The sequence below is a fragment of the Salmo trutta genome, chromosome 28 (assembly GCF_901001165.1).
Source record: "Salmo trutta chromosome 28, fSalTru1.1, whole genome shotgun sequence".
In the NCBI taxonomy this organism is placed as follows: Eukaryota; Metazoa; Chordata; class Actinopteri; order Salmoniformes; family Salmonidae; genus Salmo; species Salmo trutta.
This window is the reverse complement of record NC_042984.1, coordinates 30,145,871-30,170,501: the sequence shown is the minus strand read 5'-3', so window position 1 is coordinate 30,170,501 and position 24,631 is coordinate 30,145,871. Positions and strand designations below refer to the sequence as shown.

Below are 24,631 nucleotides of genomic sequence, written 5' to 3'. Positions count from 1 at the left end.
CGGGCCTCAGGATCTCGTCATATTAGCTTTGTGCATTCAAATTGCCATCGATAAAATGCCTGCCCATACCATAACTTCACCTCCACCATGGCGCACTCTGTTCACAACGTTGACATCCGCAAACCGCTCGCCATATACGCTGTCTGCCATCTGCCCGGTACAGTTGATCCCGGGATTCATCCGTGAATAGCACACTTCTCCAGTGTGCCAGTGGCCATCAAAGGTGAGCGTTTACCCACTGAAGTCGGTTACGACGCCAAACTGCAGTCAGGTCAAGACCCTGGTGAGGACAACGAGCAGGCAGATGAGCCTACTGCCAAATTCTCTAAAACAACGTTGGCGGCGGCTTATGGTAGAGAAATTAGCATTCCTGGTGGACATTGCTGTAGTCAACATGTCAATTGCACAATCCCTCAAAACTTGAGACATCTGTGACATTGTGTTGTGTGACAAAACGGCACGTTTTTGAGTGGCCTTTTATTGCCCCCCCAGCACAAGGCGCACCTGTGTAATGATCATGCATTTTAATTTTTGTTGTTGTTGATATGCCACACCTGTCAGGTGGATAGGTTATCTTGGCAAAGGAGAAATGCTCAGTAACAGGGATGTGAAAAAATGTATACACAAAATTTGAGACAAATAAGCTTTTTGTGCATATGGAAAAGGGATCTTTTATTTCAGCTCATGAAACATAGGACCAACACTTTACATACTGTGTTTTTATATTTTTTAAAGTGTATTTCACTCATATTTTAATTAATTATAGGTCAAATTTCATAGAAATCTGGAAAGATTGGACAGTTACTTTAAAGATCGACTTTACTGTTCTAATTACGTTAGTAGCCCGTTTATAACAGCATTATTAAGGCACCCTCAGATGTTTGTGGTATACGGCTAATATTCCACGGCTTATGGCTGTATCCAGGCACACCGCGTTGTGTTGTGCATAAGAACAACCCTTAACTGTGGTGTATTTGCCATACACCACACCTCCTCGGGCCTTATTGCTTAATTATACCAGGTCATTTAATGCTTAAAAACAAGATTATGAATAAGATATTTGGCTACAGAAGTGCCATTTCTTACCGATCTCTACAGCTTCCGTCCAAAAACAAATCCTTTGAAATGACATCAAAATATAGTGGAGGAGTTACTGGCTAACTACAAGTGGCTAGCTTAGCTAACGAACTAGCTATATCGGGGCAGGCATGACCAGGATGACACATCGATGAACCCCCACAGATTTGAAAACTGAGAAAGAGGTGGAGTTGGACTGTTTTTTGTGCCCAAAGTCGACCATTAAAGCTAATTTCCTGCAATTCAACACATTTTACCATTGTTTATAACGTTATTTATTTTAAAGAAATCGACCTGGGGGAATCGACCTGTTCTGAATATTGGGGGTACATGTCCACCCATCCCCTGTTGCATTTTTGCCCTCTGCTTTAACATCAAAAATACCTCTGCTGACTGTCCCTAACCTTTGGTGCACTTGTCTCAATGCTTGCAGTGCTGTCTAACACTAGACATTACAGAGACAAGAGCTAGTCTCTAACTCCAGGGGGCGCCAGTCATAGCTCCATTTCCTCACCGCCTCACTCCCCTCCCCCTCCCTCCCAGTCTCCCTTCACTCCCTTCCGTTCTCCGCTCCCCCCTTCACTCTTCACTCCCTCTTCTCCCATTCTCCCCTCCCTCTCTTTTGCTCCCTTTCTCTCCCCTTCCCCCTTGCTTCCCTCTCTCCCGTTCTCCCCTCCCTCCCTTTCTCTCTCTCTCTCGGTCTCCCTTTCTCCCTCTCCGTCTTCATTCCTCACCTTCCTTCTCGCCTGTCTCCCTCCCTTTCTCACATCCTTCCCTTCCCCCCTCGCCTGCCTGTCTGCATCCCTTGCTCCCCTCCCCCCTCGCTTGCCTCGCTCCCTCCCCCTCTCTCGCTTAGTCTCCCTTCCTCCCCCCTCTCTCGCTCAGTCTCCCTTCCCCCTCAATCTGCTTAGCGCTCCTGCTGCTCACAGCACTGCAGATGAGGCCTCCACGTCCCCCAGTCTGCTAGGCCTCTCTTCCAGCCTCCCCCGCCTCCCTTCAACCTCCCCCTGCCACTCCCTCCCTCCCTCCCTCCCTGCTGCTCCTCATACCAGCATAGCAACACTGAGCAAGCCAGCAAGGGAGAGGGTGCTCTCTCTCTTTAGAGGGGCAATTTCACTCCATTTTATATCCTTCCTACCAGGAGGCAAGTGACTGTCAGCCTGTATATGGTATGGAACATAAGCACAATACACCCCCGCATTTGTAACAATGATTTCCTCATATATAAATGATCCTGACAACACAATCAAACAAAGGTAGTCAATAGGATTCAGTCATTGTGTTTTGGTTTGGCACCTGATTGATACACATAGGAGCAGATGGTGCACCTCAGCAATGGGTTAGCCTAATACATTCATTCTCTTCTGAGCCCAACTGTTGACTTCTCATCGACATCTCACCAATGGGTGCATTTAGTTCAGATACATCATTCTCCAGTCACTTTCACAGACTAGCATAGCTCATAGCCAAATAAAACAATTCACAAAGCATTGGAACCCCATATATTACACACCTAAACCTGGTTTAGGATTCTCTATAAATACCTGCGATAACAGGATGTCACCACCAGTGACTGTCCTGCTTGTGAGTTTCATTTGGAACACCTAACTTATGGTGCTACTTCTTGAAACAACAGTACATAGTCTCCATAAAGGGGTGTGTCACATGAAGGGGTGTGTCACATGAAAGAGAATAAGACAAAGGAAATGGGGGGGGAAAAAAAGGCAAGATTAGGAGAACTGTGAGAAGCACAATATAGCACTTTATTGTTCATAAGTGAAAAATGTAAAACAAAAACAAATACACAAATTGAAGATCACAAATTAAAACCCACAGAAAAGTAATTAATAGCAAATGCTCTCTCAGTTTCACAGGCGACAGCAAACATCCATTCTCAGGGGGGGGGATAAGTAAAAAGGTAGGTACATGAAAAGAGACAAAGCAAGTACAATCTAGACTACAAACACTGGGCTACAGAGAACAGTTGAAATGCCCCTTTACTCTAACCAAGTGGGAGGATAAAGATATGAGAAACAGTTTCTTCAATAGAACCAAAGTTATACTGCAAATAAAAAAAGTACAATCAATCAATCGTCAGCAAAGACCGAAAAACTAAAGCAATCGATTATGTTCATTTAAATTTGCATTTATATATAGATATATTATTTAGCAAAAATGTAATGGTTTTATTAAAAAAATAAACAAAAACATACAGAAAATACCAGCCACCAAAGCGACATCTATCGTCTAGCGAACCAATGTAGAACATACGAGGCTAGCTTGTATACAGAAAGAATAGCTAATATTGTATGAGTACATCTACAGCAACTTCTCTCCAAACGTGTCTAAAAGACTGTACAAATATACATGAGCTATTCCTGCATGACTAAATGAAACATTTGGGATAGTCTAGTTTTACTTCAAACCTAGTAACTCGTAATGACTCAAATGTTTTTGCCACACTGTAACTTGTGGCCAATTGGACAAGAATAAGTTCTTATTTGAATTTTGTAGTAAAGTAAATAGAAGGCCACCCATTTCCCATCGTTTGGTGCATCTTCAGTGGTTTCTTTTTTTTTCCCCCTGGAGGAAAAGTTTAATCTTTGTTCACAAATCTTATGTCACTCCTAACTACTTCTCACTGCAGAGCAGCTTCAATTGGCTTTTGACTTGACCAAACGCCATTGGATGGCTTGTTGAAGTGAAAAGGGAAGAAGCTCTCCTTAACACTCTCCCCTCGTTGTCCCTCATGTCACCATTGACCATTGACCATTTCCAGCTCTAGAGTTCTGGTGAGGCAGAGTTGTTGGCATGGATCACATGTTAGTAACTTATCTGTGTGCGTGTTATTTGTTTGTGTGCCTGTGTGTGTGTCCATTAGTCAGACCTGCTGCTTGCCGAGTTGGACACTTGTTTTTCCACTTTCCGAGTGTCCCAGTTTGGCAATAGCTTCCTTCCCTTTAACCTGTCTCTCCGGCAACGCCGAGGAGCCATATCCATTCTCAACATGACCCTCTTCTTCCTCCTCATCCTCCTCCTCTGACCCATCCTCCATATCCTCTAGGTCTGAGCTGGAGTGGGCTCCTGTCCCTAATACCTCTCCCTCTGCAGCCAGCCTGTCATTACCCGTGGAATTCAGTTCTACTACTCCTGTTTCATCATCCTCTTCGTCACCATCATCCATTTCATCCTCATTGCTGTCTGAGTCAATAGCGATGGGTTCTGAGAGATACTGAGGCCCTCTCTGTTTTAAGGTGCTTTCGATTATCTTGTTTTGGTCACTCTTGGCACCACTGTTGGGCTGGGTGGTGGCACTGGCCCCACTGTCAGACCCTGCTGGCGTACCCTCCTGGTGTGTAGTACCATCGTTAGCCGCAGCTCTCTCCTCTATGCGCAGGATGGCCTGCTCAGACCGCCCGATACACGTCCTAGACGTCCGCCTCTCTACTGCCTCTCCACTTTCTTTGCCCTCAGACAAGCACTCAGGGTCAAAGGTTAGTTCGTGACTGAGCCGACTGACCTCCCGCATGTTGAAGCCCAGCAACACCTTGGCCTTCTGGGTCTCACAGTCCCGCGTGCATATCCTCCTGCGGTTGGTGAAGTGGCTGGAGATGTCAGACTTCCACAACCACAGACTGGCGGCTAGCTTCTCCACCTCCCTACGCATTGGGTAGGGTTCACGGTTGAAGTACTGCGTCAGGAAGGCTTTCCGCGCCTCGTACGACTCATCCTCGTGGCCTTTGGGGTCAAGGACCAGGTTGACAGGATCGTCTGGGTTCTCTACAAAAGCCGCAGAGCCCTCATGCTCTCCAGGCGCCAGCTTACGGCGCTTTGGGTCGTTAGGGTCACAGTTCTCAAAGCCAGCCCGTTTGAGGGCAGTGCCCTGAGCCTGGGAGACCCTGGGGGAGGGCGCAGGCCTGCTGTCTTGCCCGTTCTGGGTCTTTCCCACACCACGGCAGTGCACTAGGTGCAGTGTGATGGTGGAGGCAGTCATGTTGCTTGTGTACACACCCAAGCAGTGGATACATTTGTAGGTGAGTTTTTTCTCCACTGGGTGCACTGTTTGGATGACCTGGTGCCTCTCTCTCAAGTGGTGTGCCAGTGCATCAGAGATGGGGCCCTTGAGGATGGAGAAGCACAGCGGGCACAGAGTCTTGCCCACGTCTTTCTTGTACGGCACGGCCGCCTGAGGTGCACTCTTGGGAGGCGAACCATCTTCGGATTCAGAGGGCATCTTTGGAGGTTGGCTGGGCACTGTCCTCTTGCCAGTTTGTGTGGAAGAGGAGGCACTCTGGGCATGGAAGGCCACTGACTCCTCTGGTGCGTCTCTCATGTTGTAGGTGGTGACAATCAGCTGGACATTCTTGGGGTTGCCCTGCTGCAGAGTGAGGTCAAAAGTCAGAGGGGAGTCAGTGCGCGGCCCCACCGTCTCGTCCGGGTGGGACTGTCGCATGTGTGCCACAATTTTCTCCACGTCGTTGAAGGTGGCGCGGCAGTGCGGGCAGGACAGGCCGTGGATCAGCATGTGGTTGAGGAGAGTGTCACTGGGCAGGTAGCGGTTGCAGTACAGACACTTGCTGGTGAAGTTGTGGATCTTCATGATGTAGTTGGCTACTGCAGGGACCTTCTCCGCCTTGTGCTCCTTCTCAAAGTGCGAGCTGTACACATTCTCAGGGAACAGCTCGTTGCAGATAGTGCAGATTTTCCACTTCTGGGTGTAAGACGTGCCCAGGACTGAAGTGCCCCCCTTCCCCTTGGCTGTGACTGAGGCCACCGTGGTGGCAGCTGCCTGGACCCGGGAGTTCAGCTGGGTGGGCTTGAGTGTAGACGAGGAGGAACTCACCACTATGGGGCTCCGCAAGCCACCAGGGAGGTTCTGTTTGGCAGCCTGCGAATGCTGGGGCACAGAGACCTGTGCGTTGCCAGGTAGAGTGATTCTCACCTGCTGCCCACCTATAGAGAAGGACTGAGTGGTCCCACTCTTTAACCCAAAAGCCCCCTGCTTCAGGTGAGACCCAGACAGGAGTCCCGTTGAGCTTAGGCCTGGCTTTGGGATGACGATCCTGCTGAGCTGCTGGGTGGGAAGGGAGCGGACTCCCCCCACAGTGGTGGTCACCAGCTGACCTTTGGGTCCTACACCAATGACAGTCTTTTCTCCTGGCTTGGGGGATACCATGATGACAGGCTTGACCCGTGGCACCACCACGTTTGTGTGACCAATCATGGCAGTCACCTGGTAACCAATGCGCTCGTGGTCCTCAATAACATGCTGCACGAGTGCCTCATAGGTACGTAGCACAAAGAGGCAGCGCTTGCAGTGGATGGTGTTGCTGTTAGCATTGACATTGGTGTTGCTGCTGCTGTCTGTGTTCCCTGTGCCCGCACCTGCTGCAGCACCGTTAGGTGTGGTCTTTTCCTCAGGCTTAATCAGGTAGGGTGCGGCCACATGCTGAAAGTGTTCTCTGTAGATGTGCTTGCGCACCACGTTGTAAAGCGGGTCCCTGTAGGTGCACTTCTTGCAGTAGTACACCGCCTGCTCGATGCTCTCTCCAGGCCTCTTGCCCAGCTGCATGCCATCCTTTAGCCCCTGCATGCCTCCGGGACCCTGTCGCACCACGTTGTTGGGCATGTGGAACAGCTTGATGTGCGTCTCCAGGGTCTTCTTGTTCCCATTGTAGGTGCAGTAGGGGCAGTTAAGCAAGATGCGGCTCTCAAAGTCCTCGCTGTGGACATTGCGGAAGTGGCTCTTGTACGCCGAGAAGAACTTGGAAGAGAAGGGGCAGCCGGAACAACAGAAAGGCTTTGATCTGTAGTCCTGGGAGACAAGGGGAAAATAAGACGACAGTGGCAAGTCAGTTGTTGATGTTAATCAAATGTAAATGCATTGTTTATTGAAAATAAGCAGACACAATAACAATACAATGAACAGTGGGTTCCAGTGAGCCACTCACCTGGGCTTTGGTCAGTGAAGGATCCCACATACACACATCATCCCAGGTGGTGTGCTTGATGTAGAACTCATTAGGGACATAGTCTTTGTAGTCCTAAGGAGAGAGAATGACATAATCACAATTAATATATACATCAATAAAAACCAAGTCAGATAGAGGTGATTTGCTAGGAGGGGTTTTAAAGGCCTCAGCCTTTGGGAAAGTTATTATGGTTGTGGACTGGGCTTAATATAACAAACTGACAAAGTGATGGACATCATAAACGGGAGACATTTGACAACTCCTGTGTTGATGGCTGAAACAATGACTGATTGTTTCATGAGCTATTCATGAATGAGCTATTATTTCTTAAAGTTTGAAAAAACAGTGTGGTCAAAGGCATGAGGCTCATTCACAGATAATAGTAAACGCCATGTGCTGCTCACCTCAATGTGGTCTTTACAAAACTCCAGGCCGATGTCTCCCAGAACCCGCTTGACATTTCTTCTGGCTTTCCGTAAGCTGCCCAGGTTGTTGACCGGGAGCTGGAACATGCTGGCCACTTGGAGAAGGGAGGGACACAGGTGTGACTAATAGGTGAGGTCAGGTAGGTCAACATATGTACTAAGCATTGTTGTAGAGAGCAGAGTTCCGCAGACCCAACACAAAAACCTTAGTGTTACCCAGGGTGACCGAAACACACGTCCCAAAGAATTACACTAGAGTTACATTAACATAATCACTGGAGTGACTAGTGCACCTATGGGGGGGAAAAAAAGCTACAAGAGAACTAGCTGTCTGTTAGTCACCTTTCGTCATAAAACCATCAATCATTTTCCTCAGCGGCATTACTCATCATGTCTATCCATAATGATCCTACCACCATCTTTATGTCTGTCTGGACTGATTGGTTTGTTATATATTCCAGTCAACGCTAAACAATCAAAACACTGCAGAATGGATTCTCTACTCAGGTCAAAGGTCAGATAGGACAAGATGCTTTAGTGACAAGCAGCATGAGACCAAAAACTCTTCACCTATCCAGTGATGTCATAGCTCTAGTTGTATGTTCCTTAAGATGCAACTATGGTACAGTGCTGCTGAGCTGAATGCCGTCTGCCTGGCTGTCTGTCTGTCTGACTCCCTTGCTGGCTAGGCTTACTCCCTCTGATGCGTTCTCCCATCGCTTGTAGATGGCGCTAGAGGACAGCTCTGCCTCCATTATGTAAGGCTTCCATTGCTCTGCCTGCCCCCTTTTTGCAGCCTCTCTGCAATCACGGAATGGCGCCTCCTATTGAGTCAGCAGCAGAGCCCAACATTTACAATATGTCTGCAGTGTATTTTTGGGGGGAGGGGAGTGGGGGCTGGGTGGGTAGCTGGCAGAGAATAGCCACTCTCTACAGCTGAGGTGAGAGGAAGAGGAGGAGAGGAAGAGGAGAATAGCACAAAAGGAGATGGTCTATATTAGGCCTAATGGGTAAAATATAGACTACCTAAAATCTATAAGTGTGTTCTGTCCTCAAAGCATCAATGACGACATTCCCTCTGGTCACCATCAGATCCTCCAAACTCACATTGTTTACAAAAATAAAAGTTGATTGTATCAGTCATATCCTCTTTTAGCAAATTGTCACCTATGACCATACACACACCAAAAAGAAGGGAGTTGGCATTTAAGTAGAACACCTATCTAAATGACCTTAAGGTTAAATCAGGACCACCACATTGTTTCTCCTGATGGCCCTCACACAGGGACCATGGGAACATATGGTTAAATCAATAGAGTACCAGCATAAAACCAACCCCGAAGACCATGTTGACACCTTATATAAGTTGCTGGCAACATTATATCAGATAGCCATTATGATAATTGTGAGGTGAATAACGTGAGGTGAGACTACTTAGCCATCTGACGTCACTTGTGTTTCCACATTCAAAATCAAATGTACGACCTGCAGATCACAACTCCTTGTCACCTATACACACACGCTGTAGGCAAGTTGCTGAATGAGTCTGACTAACGTACCAGTTAGCTACCAGCTAGATTATAACACCCCGGTTCAGTTATATTTTAAATAATGGGGTGGGGGGGAAATACCATTACATTTGATAAAGGTCAAATGTGTCTATTAACTAGGAGTGACGTTAGAGGAGGTTACGAACTATCGTCTCCCTCCTTCAATTTGGCTAAATGATGGCTTTGATTGAAGTCAATGATGAATATCGTATATGGCTATCTGGTCGACCAATGAAAGAGGATACAAACATTTCTTACACGATTAGCTACTACGTGTATCACACCTCATGGTTCTACACCTTAATAACGTCTGACTTGGTAATACTGTTACCAGAACGATAGCTGATTGCTTCCTCGCAGTATCTAGTCACCCACCACAAAGGGAAGCGCAAGTAAAACACAGCGAGCTAGCAGCTGCTACATGAGAGTACTAGAAAGGAGCCCCGCATGAGCTCTTCAGTAGGTGCTGATTTTGAGCGTTACTCGGTGCCCAAGTTTAGCTGGGCAAAAGTGGTACAATGTCACCGACAACTTATGATATACGGCATCATAACACTCTACGTAATATTGTTCAATTTGTTATCATCAAGACATAAAGCTTAAGTCTACATTGTTCGCCGACCATAGCAAAGAACGAATAGCGGCAACGCATCATCGTAGTTAACCCTCCTAGCTAGCGATGTTGTATGGAAAGCGGAGTGACGAGTTTACCTGGTTTGAAATACGGTGGTCCCGTTGGTGTAAATGATTTCAATTACGAGAAACGGTGAGATAAATCGTTGGGCACTCACGTTCCCTCCTATTCCTCCAAATAAGCAGCCGGGAATAACCGCCTTGCCGTCTACTCTCCAAGCGGTCACACCACACCGTGAGGGAGCTCGACTCCTCTCACTATCCGACACAGAGTATCCTTCTCGGATGCCGGGGATGAAGTGCCGCTGGAACTCATTTAGCTAGATAAACATCGAAAATGCTCATTGCAGGAAAAGATAAAGTAGCGTTGTTTTAAATATTACGACGTAGCTACCCCTCATCCAAAACTGGGTAAACTCTGTGACTGTTTACTGATAATAATGCATACCCATCTCTTCCCTATAAAGACAATACACCCATCCTAGACTATAAACTGCCCTATCCAAAATGGCGCAATTGAAAGGGCGGAAGTGACATATGTTTGATTAGCATAAAAAGCTAATTGTGATATCAAAATGAGTCGAGATTTATAAAACTAAATTACTGTGTGGTAATCAAATCTAACCTCTTACCGTGCAAGACAGGCCTCAGATTTTGGCCTCGGTCGTTCTTCAACGTCTGTCAAAGTCTATGCCTGGGGGATTGGGGTAAACAAGCTCGATCTGCAATTACCAGATTGAACCAACAGGAGGCGCCCTCTAGTTGAGCGTGAACGCATGCGTTAGGACTAGCTACAACTGGCGCCCTCCCCTGCAGAGGGTCGGATGTATACAGTGCCTCAGTACTAACACAGTGCCTTTGCACTTGCCCAATGTCAGAGTGCTATGAGAACAGTAGGTGGCGCTGTTCTATGCTGGCACTTAACTCACCGGGACTACTTTCCTCAGAGACTGGGCAGCTACCAAGCCTGAGAGCATATTGTTCTCTGTCCATTTTAGCATGGGCCCCTTGGAGAGATTGGGGTGGGGGTGGATGGAGAGACCTCATGTGAATACTGGATTTCAATTGATTGGTGATAGTATGACATGGATAGTATAACATGACCTCGTTGGAGGTCTCTCAGCTTCTTGCTGTGCATGGATTGTCTTCCAAGTAGAGGTATTCTCGGGTTCGGACCCGAACGGACCTGAGGACAATCAGACCCGATCATTAATTTAAAAGGGGGACCCGGACTCAAACAGACCCAACGACAACCAGACCTAGACCCATTGGGGAGGCATGTAGCCTAGTGGTTAGAGCATTAGACTAGTAACCAAAAGGTTGCAAGATTGAATCCCTGAGCTGACAAGGTCAAAATCTGTCATTCTGCCCCTGAACAAGGCAATTAACCCACTGGGCCATCATTGAAAATAAGAATTTGTTCTTAACCGACTTGCCTAGTTAAATAAAGGTAAAACAAAACAAATTGGACCTTAGTGACAAAAAAAATGTTTATCAGCCAAGTTGCTCTTCTGGTTAATGAATAGGTTTTTATATGCTGGCTAGGCCTTCTATATGTCAATAAATTCACCTTATTAGCGTAAAATAAATATGTTACAGGCAAGTGGTCACCAACCTTTTCTAAATCAAGCTTTTATCCAAAGCGAGACCACTTTGAGTCAAAATGCAAGCCGAGACCTAACGCTCAGATTTGTTTTACAAACATGACTTAAAAAAACGTAAGCCTATGCAATATTAACCAATTAAAAACAGTTACAAAGCAATGAGGTTTGTGCAGTAGGCTATAGGCCCAATACATAATCAATGCATATTGGCTATGCTTAAATTGCCCTTCCAATGTTGTTCTTTTCAGACCATTTTGCAATTATATTTCTGGACTGATGGCCTGCATCTGATGGTCAGTCTGAGGGAAGGGAGGGAGCAGCGGTGAAGCTGCCTCTCACCCGAATCACCGACACTGTCCCTTCGCTGTATTGGTCGAGTCTCTCTCTCTAGTCATTGTTTAAAAAATTTGAAATCTCACATCAACTTTGCTGTGCATTTGAGGCTTAATTTTTCAGTCTATGGAGCAAACTGTGTAGATACAGTGATCTGAGCTATGTGATTGGCCAGTGGTAGGCCTATAACTGCACTTGATTTGCTCTTTGCTGGGTAGGCGAAGTTCTACCTTCAGACACATGAAATGGTTCAAAATGGGAACACTTTGCCTTCCTGGCACTTGGGCTGTTCAATCAAGTCTACCTACTGCCAACAGTGCAAAAAAAAAACAATACAAAACAGGAACCAAGGCTTTATCGTTGGGGTTTTAACAGAAATGTTTTGTAATCGACTAGGAATTCCATGGAGATCAGTTGGTGACCACTGCTCTAGGCTATGCAGAGCCGTGGTCGGGTACATTCAAGTCTATCAGCTGTATGTACATACATTACATTCAGAAAGTATTCACACCCCTTTACCTTTCCCACACTTTGTTGTGTTACAGCCTGAATTTAAAATTGATTAAATTGAGATTTTGTGTCACTGGCCTACACACAATACCCCATAATATCAAAGTGGAATTACATTGACTTCAGAAAGTATTCATACCCTTTGACCAAAAGGAAGTAGTTTGGGGGTGGGGGTGCTGTTATATTTTTCCGGAGACTTATTTGTCAACGGCTCCACAGATGGCTATCTCGGTCTGCTAATTAAAGACTAGTAAAGGGTCAGTGCACTACTTTGGTGATTATGATTTTATATTTAAACATATACAGTACCAGTGAAAAGTTTGGACACACCTGCTCATTCAAGGGTTATTCTTTATTTTTACTATTTTCCACATTGTAGAATAATAGCAAAGACATCAAAAGTATGAAATAACACATATGGAATCATGTAGTAGCCAAAGAAGTGTTAAACAAATCAAAATATATTTTATATTTGAGATTCTTCAAAGTAGCCCTTTGCCTTGACAGCTTTGTACAGGCTTGGCATTCTCCCAACCAGCTTCATGAGGTAGTCACCTGGAATGCATTTCAATTAACAGGTATGCCTTGTTAAACGTTAATTTGTGGAATTTCTTTGCTTCTTAATGCGTTTGAGACAATCAGTTGTGTTGTGACAAGGTAGGGTTGGTATACAGAAGATAGCCCTATTTGGTAAAAGACCAAGTCCATATTATAGCAAGAACAGCTCAAATAAGCAAAGAGAAATGACAGTACATCATTACTTTAAGACATTAAGGTCAGTCAATGTGGAATATTTCAAGAACTTTGAAGTTTCTTCAAGTGCAGCTGCAAAAACCATCAAGCGCAATGATGAAACTGGCTCTCATGAGGACCGCCACAGGAAAGGAAGACCCAGAATGACCTCTGCTGCAGAGGATAAGATCATTAGAGTTAACTGCACCTCAGATTGCAGCCCAGATAAATGCTTCACAGAGTTCAAGTAACAGACACATCTCAACATCAACTGTTCAGAGGAGACTGCGTAAATCAGGCCTTCATAGTCAAATTGCTGCAAAGAAACCCCTACTAAAGGACATCAATAAGAAGAATAAACTTGCTTGGGCCAAAAAACACAAACAATGGACATTAGACCGATGGAAATCTGTCCTTTGGTCTGATGAGTCCAAGAGAGATTTTTGGTTCCAACCGCCTTGTCTTTGTGAGATGCAGAGTATGTGAATGGATGACCTCCGCATGTGTGCTTCCCACTGTGAAGCATGGAGGAGGTGTGATGGTGTGGGGGTGCTTTGCTGGTGTCACTGTCAGTGATTTATTTAGAATTCAAGGCACACTAAACCAGAATGGCTACCACAGCATTCTGCAGCGATATGCCATCCCATCTGGTTTGCGCTTAATGGGACTATCATTTGTTTTTCAACAGGACAATGACCCAACATACTTCCAGACTGTGTAAGGACTATTTGACCAAGGAGAGTGCTGCATGAGATGATCTGGCATACACAATCACCCAACCTCAACCCAATTGAGAAGGTTTGGGATGAGTTGGACCGCAGAATGAAGGAAAAGCAGCCAACAAGTGCTCAACATATGTGGGAATTCCTTCAAGGCTGTTGGAAAAGCATTCCTCGTGAAGCTGGTTGAGCGAAAAATATAGGAAAATGTAGAAAAACCCTTGAATCAGTAGGTGTTCTAAAACTTTTGACCGGTAGTGTAAACCCACCAAAATGTGAAAGTAATGAACAGAAAGCAGTTAATCAATCTACAATAATACATAGGAAGAAGCTTGATGCTTCAACATCTTTATGTATGATTGGAGATCCATCTGAAGCAGAGGCAGTGAAGATTGAATATTTTAATGTATTACTTTCTGTGCTTTGACTTGTCAATAATCAACTACTCATAGAAAGGAGCATAGTCTGTCCATTTCCCCTACTCTAATTTTTATCAGTGACATAGTGCAATTTCGCGAGGTTCCCATGCACGGTTCAAGCAAGCCCCCCCCCCCCCCCCCCACCCCTGAGAGAAAATGTTGCTGTTTTAAAGCAAATTTGCTTCAATTCTACACATTCTGCCATGGGGCTGAGAGAAAAATATGCAGTTTTATAGCTAATCTTATGCTATTCTATACATTTTGCCATGAGAGTGAGAGAAAATGTTGCAGTTTTAAAGCAAATTTCCTGTAATTCTAAACATTTTGCCAGGGCTTATGAAGTGTTCATTTGCTTTCTGGGAGGCTCCCTGAGTTTTAGGGGTGCCCCAACCAAAATAAAAAAGTTGGTTTGATGCTCCCTAAATCTTGGGGGCCCCCGCCTCGCGTGGGCTGTGGGGGTGCATCCTACGCCAATGATTTTGATGTAGGTTAATTACTGCACTAAAGGCCATGAATGAAAAACTAAAAAGCAGTGCTGAGTCCAAACCTAGAGCATCATAAATCATGTTGTCGCGAAGAGAGTAAGCAGTCCTTTCAGGAACGACACTATTTCATTTCCTCCCAGTTTAGACTCCCCATAAACACGATCCACAAACGAAATTGGAACCTGTTTGGAAGAAGGAAAAATATAGTTTAAGGGATAGATTGGATTTTGGCAATGAAGAGTCAGATGAACTTCAGGATACCATTTTTATGTATCTGCCTCCAGTATGTAGAAAGTTAGAGGTAGTTCCAGTCATTGCGCTAACGCTAGTTAGCAACTGTACACTAGATAGCAACTTCCTTCAAACTGCATGCAGAGACATAAAAATGGTATCCACAAAAAGTAGATAAAACTGTCTCTTTAACTAAGCTACATACAAACTATTGACATGATAAACAGAACTTAATTTATTTGGGTAAAAACATATACAACAGATGTATAATGTATTCCCAGAGGATAGCCCTTAAAAGTATTAATTAAAACACTGTGTCCAAATGTGGTCCTCGACAGTAAAAACAAATAAAACATCTCATGATTAAGAAACTAAACAAAATTACACAACACAAAAAAACACACACAAAGGGTTAAAAGGCCTCACCTCTCCAATGGTGTAGTTCAGCTGTCTGGCACGGACAATCATCTCCATCTGAAAGACGTAGCCTTTGGACACACACCTCTCCACCAGACTCTCCAGTACCTCCTTCTTGTAAAGCCTGAGAACACCATGCATAAAAAACAAAACAGTGAGATAACACAAACTGGCACACTGATAAAGGAAGATGTACCAGTATGTAAGTACAGTTGAAGTCAGACATTTACATACACCTTGGCCAAATACATTTAAACTCAGTTTTTCACAATTCCTGACATTTAATCATAGTAAAAATTCCCTGTCTTAGGTCAGTCAGGAGCACCACTTTATTTTAAGAATGTGGAATGTCAGAATAATAGTAGAGAGAATGATTTATATCAGCTTTTATTTCTCTCATCACATTCCCAGTGGGTCAGAAGTTTACATTCACTCAATTAGTATTTGGTAGCATTGCCTTTAAATTGTTTAACTTGGGTCAAACGTTTTGGGTAGCCTTCCACAAGCTTCCCACAATAAGTTGGGTGAATTTTGGCCCATTCCTCCTGACAAAGCTGGTGTAACGGAGTCAGGTTTGTAGGCCTCCTTGCTTGCACACGTTTTTTTCAGTTCTGCCCACAAATTTTCTATAGGATTGAGGTCAGGGCTTTGTGATGGCCACTCCAATACCTTGACTTTATTTCCCTTAAGCCATTTTGCCACAACTTTGGAAGTATGCTTGGGGTCATTGTCCATTTGGAAGACTCATTTGCGACCAAGCTTAAACTTCCTGACTGATGTCTTGAGATGTTGCTTCAATATATCCACATCATTTTCACTCCTCATGATGCCAACTATTATGTGAGGTGCACCAGTCCCTCCTGCAGCAAAGCACCCCCACAACATGATGCTGCCACCCCCGTGCTTCACGGTTGGGATGGTGGTCTTCGGCTTGGAAGCCTCCCCCTACGATCTTTGTCCCCATGTGCAGTTTCAAACCATAGTCTGGCTTTTTTATGGCGGTTTTGGAGCAGTGGCTTCTTCCTTGCTGAGCGGCCTTTCAGGTTATGTCGATATAGGACTCGTTTCACTGTGGATATAGATACTTTTGTACCTGTTTCCTCCAGCATCTTCACAAGGTCCTTTGCTGTTGTTGTGGGATTGGTTTGCACTTTTCACACCAAAGTACGTTCATCTCTAGGAGACAGAACGCGTCTCCTTCCTGAGCGGTAAGACGGCTGCGTGGTCCCATGGTGTTTATACTTGCTTACTATTGTTTGTACAGATGAATGTGGTACCTTCAGGCATTTGGAAATTGCTCCCAAGGATGAACAAGACTTGTGGAGGTCTAACAGTTTTTCTGAGGTCATGGCTGATTTCCCCATGATGTCAAGCAAAGTGGCACTGAGTTTGAAGGTAGGCCTTGAAATACATCTACAGGTACACCTCCATTTGACTCAAACTATGTCAATTAGCCTATCAGAAGCTTCTAAAGCCATAACATCATTTTCTGGGGTTTTCCAAGCTGTTTAAAAGCACAGTCAACTTAGTGTATGTAAACTTCTGACCCACTGGTATTGTGATACATTGACTTATAAGTGAAATAATCTGTCTGTAAACAATTGTTGGAAAAATTACTTGTGTCATGCACTAAGTAGATGTCCTAACCGACTTGCCAAAACTATAGTTTGTTAACAAGAAATTTGTGGAGTGGTTGAAAAACGAGTTTTAATGACTTCAACCTAAGTGTATGTAAACTTCCGACTTCAACTGTCAGTGTGATTACTGTGCCTGCTGTTCTTCACACCTATTTACATTTAGCCCCTTACCTGAAGCTGCCAGTCAGGTCTGATGCCCCAGGTCTCAGCAGAACCTGTGTTACATAGTTCGCTCCCCGACTGTTAGAGAGGGAGGGACACACACAGATGAGAGTTTAATACTTGCCTTCTGTATAAGCAGAATAACTGACAGCCAACAACCTACACGACTAATGTCCTTGTTTTTCAAAGAAAAGCACATTTTTTGTCCATTAAAATAATATCAAATTGATCAGAAATACAGTGTACAGTCGTGGCCAAACGTTTTGAGAATGACACAAATATAAATTTTCACAAAGTCTGCTGCCTCAGTTTGTATGATGGCAATTTGCATATACTCCAGAATGTTATGAAGAGTGATCAGATGAATTGCAATTAATTGCAAAGTCCCTCCTTGCCATGCAAATTAACTGAATCCCCCAAAAACCTTTCCACTGCATTCCAGCCCTGCCACAAAAGTACAGACCTGACACCAGTACAGAGCTTGCTCAGGAATGGCAGCAGGCAGGTGTGAGTGCACCTGGTGGGCCTGGTGTCAAGAAGGGCAGCAAAGAAGCCACTTCTCTCCAGGAAAAACATCAGGGACAGACTGATATTCTGCAAAAGCTACAGGAATTGGACTGCTGAGGACTGGGGTAAAGTCCTTTTCTCTGATGAACCCCCTTTCCGATTGTTTGGGGCATCCGGAAAAAAAGCTTGTCCAGAGAAGACAAGGTGAGCGCTACCATCAGTCCTGTGTCATGCCAACAGTAAAGCATCCTGAGACCATTCATGTGTGGAGTTGCTTCTCAGCCAAGGGAGTGGGCTCACTCACAATTTTGCCTAAGATCACAGCCATGAATAAAGAATGGTACCAACACATCCTCCGAGAGCAACTTCTCCCAACCATCCAGGAACAGTTTGGTGACGAACAATGCCTTTTCCAGCATGATGGAGCACCTTGCCATAAGGCAAAAGTGATAACTAAGTGGCTCGGGGAACAAAACATCGATATTTTGGGTCCATGGCCAGGAAACTCCCCAGACCTTAATCCCATTGAGATCTTGTGGTCAATCCTCAAGAGGCGGGTAGACAAACAAAACCCCACAAATTCTGACAACCTCCAAGCATTGATTATACAAGAATGGGCTGCCATCAGTCAGGATGTGGCCCAGAAGTTAATCGACAGCATGCCAGGGCGGATTGCAGAGGTCTTGAAAAAGAAAGGTCAACACTGCAAATATTGACTCTTTGCATCAACTTCATGTAATTGTCAATAAAGGCCTATGACACTTATGAAATGCTTGTAATTATACTTCAGTATTCCATAGTAACATCTGACAAAAATATCTAAAGACACTGAAGCAGCAGACTTTGCGGACATTAATATTTTTGTCATTCTCAAAACTTTTGGCCACGACTGTAGACATTGTTAATGTTGTAAATGACTATAGCAGCTGGAAACGGCTGAATGGAATATCTACATAGGTGTACAGAGGCCCATTATCAGCAACCATCACTCCTGTGTTCCAATGGCACGTTGTGTTAGCTAATCCAAGTTTATCATTTTAAAATGCTAATTTATCATTCGAAAACCATTTTGCAATTCTGTTAGCACAGCTTAAAACTGTTGTGCTGATTAAAGAAACAAAATATCTGGCCCTCTTTAGACTGGTTGAGTATCTGGAGCATCAGCATTTGTGGGTTTGATTATCAAATCAAAGTTTACTTGTCACATGCGCCGAATACAACAGGTGTAGTAGACCTTACAGTGAAATGCTTACTTACAGGCTCTAACCAACAGTGCAATTTCTAAGTTAAAAAAGGTACTAGGTGAACAATAGATAAGTAAAGAAATAAAAACAACAGTAAAAAAAAGAGTGAAAAATAACAGTAGCGAGACTATATACAGTAGCGAGGCTATATACAGGCACCGGTTAGTAGAACTGATTGAGGTAGTATGTTCATGTAGATATTGTTAGTGACTATGCATATATGATAAACAGAGAGTAGCAATAGCGTAAAAGAGGGGTTGGCGGGTGGTGGGACACAATGCAGTTAGTCCGGGTAGCCAATGTGGGGGGCACCGGTTGGTCGGGCTAATTGAGGTAGTATGTACATGAATGTATAGTTAAAGTGACTATGCATATATGATAAACAGAGAGTAGCAGCAGCGTAAAAGATGGGTTGGGGGGCACACAAAGCAAATAGTCCGGGTAGCCATTTGGTTACCTGTTCAGGAGTCTTATGGCTTAGGGGTAAAAACTGTTGAGAAGCCTTTTGGTCCTAGACTTGGCACTCCGGTACCGCTTTCCATGCGGCAGTAGAGAGAACAGTCTATGACTAGGGTGGCTTGGGACTTTGATCATTTTCAGGGCCTTCCTCTGACACCGCCTGGTGTAGAGGTCCTGGATGGCAGGCAGCTAAGCCACAGTGATGTACTGGGCCCTACACACTACCCTCTGTAGTGCCTTGCAGTCGGAGGCCGAGCAGTTGCCATACCAGGCAGTGATGCAACCCGTCAGGATGCTCTCAATGTTGCAGCTGTAGATCCTTTTGAGAATCTGAGGACCCATGCCAAATGTGTTTAGTTTCCTGCGGGGGAATAGACTTTGTCGTGCCCTCTTCATGACTGTCTTGGTATGTTTGGACCATTCTAGTTTGTTGGTGATGTGGACACCAAGGAACTTAAAGATCTCAACCTATTCCATTACAGCCCCGTTGATGAGAATGGGGGCGTGCTTGGTCCTCCTTTTCCTGTAGTCCACAATCATCTCCTTAGTCTTGGCTACGTTGAGGGATAGGTTGTTATTCCGGCACCACCCGGGCAGGTCTCTGACCTCCTTCCTATAGGCTGTCTCGTCGTCGTCAGTGATCAGGCCTAACACTGTTGTGTCGTCTGCAAACTTAATGATGGTGTTGGAGTCGTGCCTGGCCACGCCGTTGTGGGTGAACAGGGAGTACAGGAGGGGACTGAGCCCGCACCCCTGAGGGGCTCCAGTGTTGAGGATCAGCGTGGCAGATGTGTTGCTACCTACCCTCACCACCTGGGGGCATCCCGTCAGTAAGTCCAGGATCCAGTTGCAGAGGGAGGTGTTTAGTCCCAGGATCCTTAGCTTAGTGATGAGCTTTGAGGGTACTGTGGTGTTGAACGCTGAGCTGTAGTCAATGAATAGCATTCTCACATAGGTGTTCCTTTTGTCCAGGTGGGAAAGGACAGTGTGGACTGCAACAGAGATTGCATCACTTGTGGATCTGTTGGTGCGGTATGCAAATTGGAGTGTGTCTAGGGTTTCTGGGATGTTGATGTGAGCCATTACCAGCCTTTCAAAGCACTTGGTCCACATGGGTGTGGACGTGAGTGCTACGGGTCTGTAGTCATTTAGGCAGGTTGCCTTAGTGTTCTTGGGCACAGGGACTATGGTGGTCTGCTTGAAACATGTTGGTATTACAGACTCAATCAGGGACATGTTGAAAATGTCAGTGAAGACACCTGCCAGTTGGTCAGCACATGCCCGGAGCACACATACTGGTAATCCTAATGGCCCCTCAGCCTTGTGAATGTTTACCTGTTTAAAGATCTTACTCACATCGGCTACGGAGAGTGTGATCACACAGTCGTCCGGAACAGCTGATGCTCTCATGCATGCCTCAGTGTTGCTTGCCTCAAAGCGAGCATAGAAGTGATTTAGCTCGTCTGGTAGGCTCGTGTCACTGGGCAGCTCGCGGCTGTGCTCCCCTTTGTAGTCTGTAATAGTTTGCAAGCCCTGCAACATAAGACGAGCGTCGGAGCCGGTGTAGTACGATTCAATCTTAGCCCTGTATTGACGCTTTGCCTGTTTGCCGGAGTTCCTCTGTCCAGTGTCTGGGTTCTTTTGCCCATCTTAATCTTTTCTTTTTATCGGCCAGTCTGAGATATGGCTTTTTCTTTGCAACTCTTCCTTAATAGGCCAGCATCCCGGAGTCGCCTCTTCACTGTTGACGTTGAGACTGGTGTTTTGCGGGTACTATTTAATGAAGCTGCCAGTTGAGGACTTGTAAGGCATCTGTTTCTCAAACTGGACACTCTAATGTACTTGTCCTCTTGCTCAGTTGTGCCTCCCACTCCTCTTTCTATTCTGGTTAGAGCCAGTTTGCGCTGTTCTGTGAAGGGAGTAGTACACAGCGTTGTACGAGATCTTAGGTTTCTTGGCAATTTCTCACATGGAATAGCATTAATTTCTCAGAATAAGAATAGACTGATGAGTTTTAAAAGAAAGTTCTTTGTTTCTGGCCATTTGAGCCTGTAATCGAACCCACAAATGCTGATGTTCCAGATACTCAACTAGTCTAAAGAAGGCCAGTTTTATTGCTTCTTTAAATCAGCACAACAGTTTTCAGCTGTGCTAACATAACTGTAAAAGGGTTTTCTAATGATAAATTAGCCTTTAAAATTATAAACTTGGATTAGCTAACACAACGTGCCATTGGAACACAGGAGTGATGGTTGCTGATAATGGGCCTCTGTACGCCCATGTAGATATTCCATTAAAAATCTGCCATTTCCAGCTACAAAAGTCATTTACAACAAAATGGACAAAAAAGTATATTTTCTTTCAAAAACAAGGACATTTCTAAGCGACCCCAAACTTTTGAATGGTAGTGTAGATGTAGCAGACGGGAGTGTGCCCCTGCAGTCACCTGATGAGTTTCCTGCGCAGGTCCCATCCGTATACGCCCCCATCTCCTCTGTATCGGGTGCCTGACACAAGGTCATACCCGCCTTCTCTCTGTTTCCTTGGAGACAAACACATTCACATCAGATACTTGGTAACAGACGATCATATGGTAGAGATGTAGATTGCTAGCAGACATACTATATTCAGAATTCTATGTTCTACATTTTCCCCAAAAATATACACATTCACATTTTGCGATGAATTAAAATAGATAGACTTACTTTATGAATTCTGGAATAAATTTAGGCTGCAAGGAAAGATAAAATTATGTATTTTAGGATGTAAGCATTCAAAGGATTCCATAAAAGATTATCCTGGCAATGAAGCATTTTGATACAAATATCCAACCAAGCAATGTAACACCACAAGTAACCTCCTGATTAGAAAAAGGGACTAGAAAATAGCCTGTTCTTGGAAACATTTTTAAATTGTTATTATTGTATGTACAGGGTCCGGTGCCATCATCCCAACCTGCTTCTCTGATACTGTATTGTCCAGATATACAGGAGATCCACTCACATGATGGGAGAGGTCTGCATCCATTATGAAGACATAGTTCCCTCTGGCATGTTTAATGCCATGGATGTAGGCAGTTCCTGAATGCAGAATTAAAAGGACATTACCTGACATGTGTACCTGAGATAGTGTTCAATAACACGGTGTTCACGCCGATGAATGAGTATGTGACACTTACCTAACCCTAGTTTCTTTGCTCTTGGTCGAAGGAGCTGAAAAATAACCACAAAGAGCAGAGAGTGAATGAGTGTCTTGCTATGCCAGCAGGAACGTGAATGCTAAAGTATGTACAAAAATAACAACTCATCTATTAAATTCACTTACTATCTTGTCCTCTCCGTATATCTTCTGCAGTTGTTCTGCCACCTCAAGTGTCCCATCTGGACTTCCATCATCAATGACAATAATCTCGTAGTCGTATCCACTGTGAATAAGTAAAAAGACGTTTCAAACCATCACACAACAAATGCTAATCTGACATTGGATGAAAACAAGGACTTTACAATGAGCTCCATCATAGTTCCAGTTACAGCTTGAATTTCAGTCAGTCTTTCAAATATGCAATATCTGTTCAAATTTTGTTAGTTATATGCTATATTCTTATAAAGGTACAACCTGCAAAATGTTATTGCAGTCTATGATGTCTATGGAGTACAATGTTGCATGTTTACATCATTGCTTGGCCCACTCACAACTGCCTTGTGTTGTTATGAAGACCGCAGAGGTAAGACAGCTGTAATAAGCTCATAGAGGTATTTATATAAGTCATATTCCACACACACACACACACACACACACACACACACACACACACACACACACACACAAATCAGAGGGTATGTCATTAGCTGAAATAATCAATGTGCGGCTGGTAATCACAGCAAAAGATGGGTGGGTATAATTTGTGGAACGTTCCAACAACTTAGTATGTACAAAGTTGTATAGCGGCAGAATAAGATACCGGGTAGGGAATGGGCTATTTAATTACGTTTTTCACTCACCACGTTTATTCCCGAAAAATGTCTGTTCTCACTCTGGTAGCCTATGGACAAACATTAGGGAATAAGCTACGCGGTGAGTTGATGCGTATTTGGCAACTAATTAGCTAGGTGAATTGATCATGCTACTTTGGATGCGTTGTTTGTTGGCAACCTTATACTTTAGAAGTTTTTGGAACAGATTCCTGTTGGAATGTTCCACAAATTATACTCACCCGCAACAGATTGCAAAAGTAAGCCATTGACTATCCCAATGAGGGCTGTTCCCTCTTGGAAAATCTGATTTTAGTGACAGCTCATCACTGACATCTTGTCACACACTCTGGACAACATAACCTGAAATGATCTACCTTTCACCGAAGTATTTTACCAATAGCCACACAATAAGCGGTAGATTCTCTCGTTCATTGTAAGTGGGCAACAACACCGAGTATTTATCACCACCGACCCGGCTCTGCTGTGAACCTTTTCGGCTTGCCATGTTGGTTAGAATGTTATTGAGCCGGATGCGGGTGCGTTGTAAAATATTGACCGCTGCAACAAATTCTTCAAAATTTGGTTCCTAATATTATACATACCACTAGGTGCCGCCACATACAGTAGTTATAAATATATTTGACTCTACGGGATTTCTTCTTCTTCTTCTTCTTCTTCTTCTTCTTCTTCTGCTTCTTCGGCATTGGGTTGGCAGATCGCATCCAACGTTCAATGTGCATACATCACCACCTACTGTACTGGAGTGTGAGGCCAGTCACAGCCTAACTACATGAAATGATCTTCATTAGTCATGTTCCTCTAAGAAAGTGAAATAGAGCCCTAGACACCACTTCCCTCCCCCCACTACACCACCCAAACCCCAACCCCATCCAGCCTCTCTAACCCTTTCACACAATCTCTCCCCATCTACGTCATACAATTCACAAAATATGAACACATGGTCCACCGTTTCCTCCGCTAAACACTCATCACACAGACCTGTTTCATGTCTCCCTATCATCCACAACGTGACATTCAAACCTGTGTGCCCAAACCGTAGTCTACTCCACACAACTTCCTCTCGCTTACATCCCATGCTCTCCCCTCTTCCTTGGGTGGGCTTGAGTGTAGACGAGGAGGAACTCACCACTATGGGGCTCCGCAAGCCACCAGGGAGGTTCTGTTTGGCAGCCTGCGAATGCTGGGGCACAGAGACCTGTGCGTTGCCAGGTAGAGTGATTCTCACCTGCTGCCCACCTATAGAGAAGGACTGAGTGGTCCCACTCTTTAACCCAAAAGCCCCCTGCTTCAGGTGAGACCCAGACAGGAGTCCCGTTGAGCTTAGGCCTGGCTTTGGGATGACGATCCTGCTGAGCTGCTGGGTGGGAAGGGAGCGGACTCCCCCCACAGTGGTGGTCACCAGCTGACCTTTGGGTCCTACACCAATGACAGTCTTTTCTCCTGGCTTGGGGGATACCATGATGACAGGCTTGACCCGTGGCACCACCACGTTTGTGTGACCAATCATGGCAGTCACCTGG

At 44.8% G+C, this 24,631-nt stretch overlaps 2 protein-coding genes across 6 annotated transcripts; both read right to left on the bottom strand.

Moving 5' to 3' along the window:
* Positions 1–2,817: 2,817 nt before the first annotated feature.
* On the bottom strand, positions 2,818–10,363 carry LOC115165987 (activity-dependent neuroprotector homeobox protein). Of its 5 annotated transcripts, none has more exons than XM_029719570.1 (4): positions 10,283–10,363; positions 7,454–7,569; positions 7,029–7,121; positions 2,818–6,892 (listed from the first exon to the last, which is right to left on the bottom strand). In XM_029719570.1, exons 2-4 carry the CDS (start codon positions 7,559–7,561, stop codon positions 3,959–3,961), a joined length of 3,135 nt encoding a protein of 1,044 aa, XP_029575430.1. In that variant the 5' UTR covers positions 7,562–7,569; positions 10,283–10,363; the 3' UTR covers positions 2,818–3,958. The 5 variants fall into 5 exon arrangements, with proteins under 5 accessions (XP_029575430.1, XP_029575427.1, XP_029575426.1 ...); XM_029719567.1 differs by having other exon boundaries at positions 10,290–10,359; XM_029719566.1 differs by lacking the exon at positions 10,283–10,363 and adding an exon at positions 9,736–10,261.
* A 4,159-nt stretch (positions 10,364–14,522) lies between these two features.
* On the bottom strand, positions 14,523–23,652 carry LOC115165988 (dolichol-phosphate mannosyltransferase subunit 1-like). Its single transcript, XM_029719572.1, has 9 exons — positions 23,465–23,652; positions 22,441–22,540; positions 22,295–22,328; positions 22,120–22,196; positions 21,822–21,847; positions 21,563–21,658; positions 16,916–16,984; positions 15,117–15,231; positions 14,523–14,641 (listed from the first exon to the last, which is right to left on the bottom strand). Exons 1-9 carry the CDS (start codon positions 23,593–23,595, stop codon positions 14,537–14,539), a joined length of 753 nt encoding a protein of 250 aa, XP_029575432.1. The 5' UTR covers positions 23,596–23,652; the 3' UTR covers positions 14,523–14,536.
* Positions 23,653–24,631: the final 979 nt, after the last annotated feature.

Coding starts and splice junctions, on each gene's coding strand:
- LOC115165988 (XM_029719572.1), bottom strand. CDS start 23,595: ATGGCAAGCCGAAAAGGTTCACAGCAGAGCCGGGTCGGTGGTGATAAA. Junction 22,541..23,464: donor GTAAAATACTTCGGTGAAAG/GTAGATCATTTC, acceptor ACTTATTCACAG/TGGATACGACTACGAGATTA. Junction 22,197..22,294: donor AGCAAAGAAACTAGGGTTAG/GTAAGTGTCACA, acceptor TTCTGCATTCAG/GAACTGCCTACATCCATGGC.
- LOC115165987 (XM_029719570.1), bottom strand. CDS start 7,561: ATGTTCCAGCTCCCGGTCAACAACCTGGGCAGCTTACGGAAAGCCAGA. Junction 7,122..7,453: donor TTTGTAAAGACCACATTGAG/GTGAGCAGCACA, acceptor CTCTCTCCTTAG/GACTACAAAGACTATGTCCC. Junction 6,893..7,028: donor CTTCACTGACCAAAGCCCAG/GTGAGTGGCTCA, acceptor CTTGTCTCCCAG/GACTACAGATCAAAGCCTTT.